The 10228-nt window shown below is 43.4% G+C and overlaps 1 protein-coding gene across 1 annotated transcript; it reads right to left on the bottom strand.

Moving 5' to 3' along the window:
- Nucleotides 1-61: 61 nt before the first annotated feature.
- epd (ependymin) lies at nucleotides 62-2604 on the bottom strand. Its single transcript, XM_027032217.3, has 6 exons — nucleotides 2450-2604; nucleotides 2160-2194; nucleotides 1837-1971; nucleotides 1277-1463; nucleotides 785-869; nucleotides 62-429 (listed from the first exon to the last, which is right to left on the bottom strand). The coding sequence occupies exons 1-6, from the start codon at nucleotides 2532-2534 to the stop codon at nucleotides 306-308; spliced, it is 651 nt and encodes a 216-aa protein (XP_026888018.2). The 5' UTR covers nucleotides 2535-2604; the 3' UTR covers nucleotides 62-305.
- Nucleotides 2605-10228: the final 7624 nt, after the last annotated feature.

Here is a 10228-nt window from a genome sequence, read left to right as displayed (position 1 = left end):
CAGATTTACTGTGGAAATAGCTAACAGCTTCATTAATGTGCTCTACAAATAAGCATCAGTGTTTTCTGTGTGAGTTACTTATTTATTGAATTCATAAGAAAACAAAAGAAACAGAACGGCCAAAAAAGACCAAACAGTACTGATACTCAAAAGAGAGACGGTGATCGTGCTAGATAATATCAGATTTGCTCATACAGGAAAGAAAAAAAAAGTGGATACAGTGAAACTTCATTTCGGAAAGGATTTTTTTATTCTCTGCATGCCGCCATCCCGAGTGTCCGTTAGTTCGTATGTTATTAAATGCCTCAGTCGTGGAACAGGTCGAAGAAGCTGTGATCGTCGCTCGACTCCTCTAAAACGGCGCCGTCACAGTAGGCGGGAGGCGCAAACACTTGCGGCTCATCCACATGCGTCTCCACGTCCAAGAAACTGGGGGGGAAACGCGCCGGTTGCAGTGAGAGCATTTAATGTTGATTTTAACTGATTAAAACAGAGCTTTTGGTATTTAGCCTTTTGTGTAAACAGTTGCCAGTTTACACTCACATTAGTAGAGACATTCTTTACAATAATGCAAATAAGCTCTCGGTAACGGGTAGAAAAAACGGTTGACAGGAGATTTTGTATCTAAACTGGGAGTTATACTGGCACGACGTGTGTATTTACAAAATTAAGAAACCTACATGCTGGAAAGATGCTTTTATTTCATTCATTATTATTTATATTATCGTGTGTGGATCAATAAATACAATCGTTTCTCCAGTAATGCATGATTAATGGCACTCACCTGAAGATGAGGTCTGTCTTCTCACTATGATAGTAACAGGAAACGGTGAGGCATCCACAGGAAGTTGTCAGCATGGTATACTGGGCTACAAAAATTAAAAATGTTATCAAAAAACATTTTAGGCACACTGAAGGTGAACCTATTGTGACTAAACAGCAATTATAAACAGGAGGTGCAGGCCTTCACAGCCTAAACCTACGCCTTATGAAGAATTCTCAACAAAGAATTCCCTCTCTTCAAGAAGAACCAGGATGTTAAATTTATAAAAGTATTTCAAAGGTAGGACTTCATCAAGCAAAAAGGTAAAAAGCCAGCAAAAGAGTGAGAAAGGGAGTAACGGAGACGCAGAGAGCGTGAGAGCGTGAGAACAGATAAAGAGAGTGGAGAGTGAAAAAGATTGATAGCGAGAAAGAGAGAGAGAGAGAGAGAGAGAGAGAGAGAGAGAGAGAGAGAGAGAGAGAGCCATGGAGAGAGGATGGAGGAGCTGCCCACCGTGGAGGTCAGGCACCTTGCCCGTCCAGACCCGCAGCCGCAGACCCTGCTCTGGTACGGCCAGGCTGCCCAGGTACACCTCGCTGTCGTGGCTGGCGTCAGCCGGCACCTCCATCGGGTGCTTGCGAGACTTGAGCGTCTGCTTCTTACAGCTCTCATTCTTACTGTCCAGTTCGTAGAACACACCCTGCATGTGTATGTGTGGTTGGAGGGGGGCAGTGGAAGAGAGGGAGGGAGAGAGGGAGTGTGTGAAAGGATGTGAGAAAGGAAGAGAGAGTGAGAGACAGAGGGTGAAAAAGGGCAGAGGGAGAGAAATTGTGTGTGAGAAAGAGGGACAAACAGCTCATATGAATGTTGTATTGAGAGAGAGAGAGAGAGAGAGAGAGAGAGAGAGAGAGAGAGAGAGAGAGAGACGTGGCTTAAAGAGGAATTTGCTTTTTCCTATATGCACATAATTAAAATTGCATAAAGTTTAAAATTGAATAAGGGAGTGAAAAAATAGGCAAAAAATTAAACAATAGAGAGTGAGAGAGGCCTGATCTGTCATAAGACGGCATTACCTCCTCAAAGTGCATGAGCACGTCTATGTGGGAGGTTTTGTTTGAGTCGTCGCTCTTCTCCAAAAAGTGAAGCTTCTTCCCAGTGGAATCGTAGTTGAATTCTCCAGTGGCAACAGTATGCCCACCAGAAGACCTCTGTGGGCAAAAGAAGTTTAATTCCAACACTGTTTTCCTGCCTGAGCTCAATGACTACAAAGCAAAATTAGCAATGTTGAAGTCATGCAGTTGGACTTAAACACAGCCAAAGTTGATTTAAAACATGTTCACTTCTACTAATGACTTTCTTTCAGATGTACTGAGATATTTTTAATTCATCTACCTACCACAGTCAGTGTGCCACTGGTCATAGATGGTGACTCTGGGAAAAAAGATCAGAAACGAAAATGATGAAATTTACAAACTCAGCAAAATTCATGCATCACTTGAATGAAACTGTCAATATGCACTAACTTGCATTAATTTACAGTCCTGATCTGGAATCCGCTGTCAATTCATTATAGAAATTCTAGAAATGAAGTGTATCAGGACTCTGGATTCTGTAGAGCTTCGAGCGAGCTGCGGTGTGGGCATCTCGCTCATGTGCAGGAGGGATAAAAGAAGACTGAGTACTCACGGCAGGGCACACGGCTGCTGGAGGCCCAGACGGCTGCACAGAGGCACCAGAACGCCACGCAGAACAGCTCGACCGTGTGCATCATCGCTTGTTGTCGTTGAATACCCGCAGGTCGGCACACAGCCACTGCTCTGGGGACCGCGCTATTTATCCAGAAAGCCCAGATTCATCGGACACGCCTCCCTCTACCCATCGCCCCACCGACAAATGGAACACCAGCGCCTCCTTCCCACAATCATGTTGCCAGACATTGCACAATCACCCGCCAAGCCTGTTCCGCACATGAGCAGCAGTCGAGTGGCCTTTATTAAAACAAACACAAGCCTGTTACCCCCCATCCCCCACGCCAGCATAGCCTGGGGGGACTGGCATGGAGCCGCCACAGCAGTGAGGCTTGCTGATGCAGGAAGTGCATGATCATGCAACAGCGGGATGTTGGCTCACGTAAGGTGACATTTGCTGCAGGACCATGCTGAGCAAAACCATTCAACAAACACTGACTCATTCTCGATTGTCCAGGTGCAAAAACAAACAGCCGGTTAATACTGGAGGGAGTTGGCTTTTTCCACACTTTTCCGAGACACTTTCTTTTGAACAAGTGTTATTTGTAACTCTTTCATGGCTGCACGCTTGTGCATCATTATAGAATTCTTATTGTATTTCTACATGTGATTTTTTTTATAGATGACTCGAAGCTGTTGAGACATCACAAAGCAATAAATTAGAAAATCCAGCCAATTAAAGTACTTATGAAGGGACCAAACAAATCAGGTCACCAACCATGTCAGCAATGTAATCTCAAATTTATAGCACATTTGTATAATCCATTTCATTTGCAGAGTTCAGAATGGCCAAGGTGAGTGCTTGAGGTAATAAATAAAATGATATTGTAAGCAGAAGAATGCAGATGGTCTAAATTAAACTGGATTATGTAGAGAAAAGGCTTCTGCAGGCTTCAGTGTAAGGCTTCAGAAGGCCTCTGTGTCAGGTCTTTGACTAAGGCCAGGACATCACAAGATGGACCGAAAGAAACAATATTACTGCGATGAACAACAGGTGAATTGAATGAGATCACTGTCTTTTTAAAATAAATAACAGCACACTTTACATTTGGAGATAATGCTATCAGAACTAGATAAGTGTATAAATTAAGTAATAAAATGTTTTGTATCTTGAGGTCAAGAGGCCCTTTTGGGCCTGTAAGTGCAGAGCAGAGGCTCTGATTCAGGTGGTTTCAAGGCCTCTGTGCAAGTAAAGAAGGTGGAGTGAATACATAATCACTTCTGAAAACTATAAAAATGTAGTGTTCTTTGTGTGACTGTCAGACATATTCCGGACTATGCCTTGTTTGTACATTACATTGAGCTCAAAATAAACATGGGACCTGCTATTCTCTTCAATTAATTCTTGAGTCTGCATCTTTATTTCTATTTAAAGTGTACGTAATAAAAATACTGGAATGTGACCCCAGCAAAAAAAAAACTATGCCTATGTTAGTACGGTATCCAGAAACTTCTCTCAGGCTTAAACTAATTGATATGAATATCTTGTGAGATCACACAAAGATGAGCTAATTACGTGTTAGGAATCTTGTTTGCTGTAGTGTCCTTCAGATGACGTTTGCCATACTTTCCTAATGTAACGTTATGACATGTAAAGCAAACCTGCCAAAACCAAAACAAAGTTCTGAAAAGTCATTGATAAGTACAAGATGGAAACAGTACTGATTCATTACCTCTTAGCTCTTGACCTAACCTACGATGGTGACCTAACCTATGAGTGTGACCTAACCTACAATGGTGACCTAATTTACAATGGTGACCTAACCTACGATGGTAGTATAACCTACGATGATGACCTAACCTAAGATGGTGACCTAACCAACTATGGTGGTTTAACCTACAATGGTAATCTAACCTAGATTGTGACCTAACCTAAAATGGTGGTCTAACCTGGAAGTTCAGCTGTCTTCTCCTTGTGAGTCGGGATTGTCAGGCCACTTTCTGAGGACCTACAGCCAGGTCTGCATTTCTGGTGCCTGTATACCTGCTGAATGTTTGCCAATTATATCAGATGCCTTCAATCCCTGAAGGGGCCATATATGTTTATGTGACGCTCGTGTCGATGTATTTCAGGGCTTTCTGACTTTGGTATGTGCACGGACGCACCTCATGCCCTGTCGTGTGCTTTTCGCTGTGTTATGACAGCGTTGTGTTTTCTGTGCTCCATGTTGAAAGATCCTGCTTCACTCACAGGCAGCGGGATGCAGGTGACAGGGGACGTTTGTTTAGTTTCACTGCTTGGGCTCAGACTTTGTTTTCTCTACCAGCAGAGACTCCAGACCATCTGGGGACAGGGTGACACGTACACATGGGGTGGGGGATGACAAGTCTGTTCATAGTAAAAAAGGAGTGGGGGAGGGGTGGGGTGTTTCCCAAACCCAAGTTAGCATGACTGTTATTTTGCATTGTATCTACTATAGTAGTTTACCTTTGCTTGCAATCAGGTTATTTGTGCCTTATCTACCTACACCCTACCAACATGCTCTTTTACAGAGCTTAGTTTCTGTTTATGAAAACAGTTTGTTTCATTTTCAGCAAACTCTGAAATGAATCAGCATATTTGCATTCAAGCGCTTGTAATGCAGGTTGCAGTATAACGTGAGACCCTCAATTTGCCATCTCAGGGGTGTGTGTGTGTGTGTGTCAGCTCTGTAGTCCTTACAGCCCCACTGGGTCAGCGGGTCACTGGGGTCACTGGGGTTGCCGAGGTCACTGGGGTCAATGGCCCTTTCTGAGCCTAAAGAGTTCTGGCTTTCACGGCTGTCGGCCTCCTCCCAGTGTCTGATGAGAGTACAGGTGAATCAGTGAATCAGTTCCCACGGCTTTCTATCTGACATTCATACCTGGTGTACTGGTGTATTTGGTGTCCCTTCACTGGCTCCCAGTAGCTGCACACATCAGATTTAAAACCTTAATGCTTGCCTACAAAGCCAAAAATGGACCAGCCCCTTCATACATGAGGTCAATGGTCAAAGCCCGATCCATGCCTCGAGTACTTCAAACCTCAAGTACAGCTCAGCTTGAAATACCTTGCTTCAGGACTCATGGACGACAAGCATTGAGACTATTTTCTGTCCTGGTTCCAAGAACGATTCCTGGTGGAACGAACTCCCACTTGCTGTTCGGACAGCAGAGTCCCTTGCAGTCATTCTTCTTAAGAATCAAATACATTTCTACATTTATTTTTTTAGATATTTTTTAAAAAATGTATTTATTTACAAATCAAGCCATTTTAGAAATCAAACAAAAAAACAAGATGCAGAGGGGGTGGATTCATTTTCTTCCTGGAAGCAACATGTGTCAGACTGACTTCTGACAGTTGTGTGGTGAAACTGCGGCGTATACTATAGTGACTGTAACACCTGGTGACTGTACAACCCCCTGCCACTACAACATCCCCCACCCCAGGGACTGTACAACTCACCCCCCTGGTGACTATACACCCCAATACCACTGTAAATTCCCCACCCCGCCCCCTGGCCACAGGGGGGCCCTGGGCCAGCCATCAAACTTGGCCAGTCGTCATGCTTTCTGCTTTCGTCCCATAGTAAATGAGTCAGAGCTGTACAATCAGCACTTCCAGTCTCCTCAGCCACTAGAAGGAAGTGTGAGTGTCTTTCTCCACCAGAGCCAGTGGTCATCTCACCCAACATGCAAAGTGCTTGGTTTTACTGAGAATGGCAGCAACGTTTCACCTCGTCGCAAACTGGAAGCACACGTGTGAGAATGTGCACACATGCGAGACAACATGGTTAGCAGTGTCCTCTGCAGACATTCTCTGGTGGCCCTGCACACAACACCAAACACAGTGGGACAGCACCAAACACAGTGCTGGAGCACAACACTCCACTGCATTGTACAGTGTTGTCCATTACCTGATACAGCTCAATACTGAATAAATATGTTATAGCAGAGACTGCCTGTGCTAGGGACTTCCCAGGTCAGAGTCTGAGAATCCTAAAGCCTCTTCTAGACAGTGCACCCACATGTGGCCAATTGCCAATACTGCAGTTGCATCCTAACCTAAGAAAGAAAACACCTATTCAATAGGGAAGATTTGAATTTGGTCTATAGTCACTGAGAATAGGGGGATCAAGATTATGTTTTGGCAAGAGAGGCCCGATAGCGGCTTTAAGACTATGGGTAAATACCTTGTATAAGTGACTGATTGGCAGCTCAGTTACACTTAACAGTAGGTCAAATACTTGAAAAAATGGTGGTTTAAGCATTAAGAGGGCAGCTAATAGTGTTGCAAAGTGAAAACACTTGTGTTGCATTGTTGTCAAGAAAGCTTCTCAACTCACTGTGGGCCTGGAGCTCTATTGACAGGCAATAATCATTTACATAGATTTTGAATCACTGCTGAGTTAAAAATGTTAAGGACTGTTTTCTGTCTCTTACATGTACATGCCACTGGTTATTGCAGACAACTGGGTATTAGGCAAGGCAAGTTTATTTATATAGGACCTTTCATACACTGAGGTCATTCAAAGTGCATTACAAATGAGAAAATATAAAAAAAACAGATGTAGGAGAAAAAAGATAAAAACATTTAAAAAACATTATTAAACTGCCACACAGCAGGGTTTCAAGCTCCTCAGATCTGTGTGTTGTCTCTCTGTGGGTGCAGTGGAGGAGGGATTGTGTACTAAACTTGTCTGTGAGCAGACAGTGAGGAGAAGTTCAGTTTTGTTTTTTTTCAGACTGCAGTGACGGTGCATCTGATCGGACATTTGACACTTGATGGACATAATCATCAAGCTGAAGCCCTAGTGAAGTCAGGTTGAAGCCCCAGTGAAGTCAGGCTGAAGCCCCAGTGAAGCTGGGCCCCAGTGAAGTCAGGCTGAAGCCCCAGTGAACCTGGGCCCCAGTGAAGTCAGGCTGAAGCCCCAGTGAAGCTGGGCCCCAGTGAAGTCAGGCTGAAGCCCCAGTGAACCTGGGCCCCAGTGAAGTCAGGCTGAAGCCCCAGTGAAGCTGGGCCCCAGTGAAGTCAGGCTGAAGCCCCAGTGAACCTGGGCCCCAGTGAAGTCAGGCTGAAGCCCCAGTGAATCTGGTCCTCAGTTAAGTCAGGTTGAGGCATATCCTCTGTAAAACAGCTCCTTGTTTTCCCAAACCACACTAAAACAGTCTAGGAATGATTTGTTTGCTGACACAGTCAGGTTCTATTCTCAGGGGCTGCAAGGCTGTGACATGCAGTTATCCCTTCACCAGGTGTCACTGCAGGTACCGTGGCGATGACCACTACATTTGAGCGGAGTGGGTCAAGCCCTGACCCATCTGAGGAGGCAACGAAACCTGACTCAGGTAGGCCATGCCACAGAGTCCAAAGGCAACAAAAAGTGAAAGTAACCTTAAACCTGCTCTCCAACTCAACACCTTGTTGCCAGTAGGTTGCCATTGTCACAGCTCACTGTTGTACGTATGTAGGAATATGTAATGGAAGCAGAGCCTCAGTAAATAAAAGGGGATTCAGAGATGTGAGTTTCCTAGTGTAAAGGATGTTTAAAGGAAAAGCTTTAAAAAAACTTTGCATGAAAAACTATTTTGTGAAAATTGGGACAGACCGGAAAAAGCAGACGTTGCAACAGAGAATAGAAGTGGTCACACTGCATGCTATCCATACAGAAAGACATAGAGAGTCAGGAGCTGGTCATCAAAGAGAAGTGCTTAGGTTTCGTGGAAACAACACAAAACAGGAAGCAAAAGTGGATCAAGAGGGGAAAGTCGTTGCTTTTGATGAATGCAAGAAATACTGTGAGTGTAGGCTTGTGTGTAATGGGCAGTGGTAGCGCTAGTAATTGCAAGGTTGCCAGTTCAAGCCTAGTTGCCACTGTTGGGCCCCTGAGCTAGACCCTAAATGCTCAAATTGCACTCAGTCATAATTGTAAGTTGCTTTGGATAAGCGTCAGCTAAACACCATAATTGTAAGATGAACAAGCAAGTATCATTTGACTTATGTAACCTACAATGGTGTGAAAAAAGTGTTTGCCCCTTCCTGATATCTTATTTTTTTGCATGTTTGTCACACTTAAATGTTTCAGATCATCAAACAAATTTAAATATTAGACAAAGATAACACAAGTAAACACAAAATGCAGTTTTGAAATGAAGGTTTATTATTAAGGGAAAAAAAATCCAAACCTACATGGCCCTGTGTGAAAAAGTGATTACCAAAACATAAACAAAAACATAAATTAACTGTGGTTTATCACATCTATGGAAAGCTGACTTCAATTTCTCTAGCCACACCCAGGCCTGATTACTGCCACACCTCTTCTCAATCAAGAAATCATTTAAATTGGACCTGCCTGACAAATTGAAGTGAACCAAAAGATCCCCAAAAGCTAGACAGCATGCTGCGATCCAAAGAAATTCAGGAACAAATGAGATACAAAGTAACTGAGATCTGTCAATCTGGAAAAGGTTATAAAACCATTTCTAAAGTTTTAGGACTCCAGCGAACCACAGTGAGAGCCGTTATCCACAAATGATGTAAACATGGAACAGTGGTGAACCTTTCCAGGAGTGGCCGGCCAACCAATATTACCCCAAGAGCACATTGATGACTCATCCAAGAGGTCACAAAAGACCCCACAACAACATCCAAACAACTGCAGGCCTCACTTGCCTCAGTTAAGATCAGTGTTCATGACTCCACCATAAGAAAGAAATGGGCAAAAATGGCCTGCATGGCAGAGTTCCAAAACAAAAACCACTGCTGAGCAAAAAGAACATAAAGGCTCATCTCAGTTTTGCCAGAAAACATCTTGATGATCCCCAAGACAAGACAAAAGTTGCATTTTTTGGAAGTTGTATGTCCCATTACATCTGGTATAAAAGTAATACAGCATTTCAGAAAAGGAACATCATACCAACAGTAAAATATGGTGGTGGTAGTGTGATGGTCTGGGGCTGTTTTGCTGCTTCAGGACCTGGAAGACTTGCTGTGGTAAATGGAACCATGAATTCTGCTGTCTACCAAAAAATCCTGATTGAGAATGTCCAGCCATCTGTTTGTGACCTCAAGCAGAAGCGCACTTGGGATCTGCAGCAGGACAATGATCTGAAACACACTAGCAAGTCCACCTCTGAATGGCTTAAGAAAACCAAAATGAAGACTTTGGTGTGGCCTAGTCAGTCCTGACCTGAATCCGATTGAGATGCTGTGGCATTACCTTAAAAAGGCGGTTCATGCTGGAAAACCTACCAATGTGGCCGAATTACAACAAAGATGAGTGGGCCAAAATTCTGCAAAGATGAGTGGGCCAAAATTCCTCCACAGAGCTGTAAAAGATTCATTGCCAGCTATCGCAAAAGCTTGACTGCAGTTGTTGCTGCTAAGGGTGGCCCAACCAGTTATTAGGTTTAGGGAGCAATCACTTTTTCACACAGGGCCATGTAGGTTTGGATTTTTTCCCCCCTTAATAATAAAAACCTTCATTTAAAAACTGCATTTTGTGTTTACTTGTTAGCTTTTTCTAATATTTAAATTTGTTTAATGATCTGAAACATTTAAGTGTGACAAACATGCAAAAAAATAAGATATCATGAAGGGGGCACACCACTGTATATGTATGTGTTATAAGTATATTTAATTGCATGCAAGTAAACATATGCAGATTTATATGTGCAAAGGTTACAGCTTTTATCCAACATTATTTTCACTTTAAAGTGTGGGTGTGTGGGTGTTGTAGAGGCAATCTTGGAAATCGCCTCT

Source organism: Electrophorus electricus, chromosome 8 (genome assembly GCF_041902795.1).
Source record: "Electrophorus electricus isolate QZ-2024a chromosome 8, ASM4190279v1, whole genome shotgun sequence".
Lineage (NCBI taxonomy): Eukaryota > Metazoa > Chordata > Actinopteri > Gymnotiformes > Gymnotidae > Electrophorus > Electrophorus electricus.
Note: the sequence above shows the minus strand (reverse complement) of the source record. Positions and strands in the feature narration are given on the sequence as shown.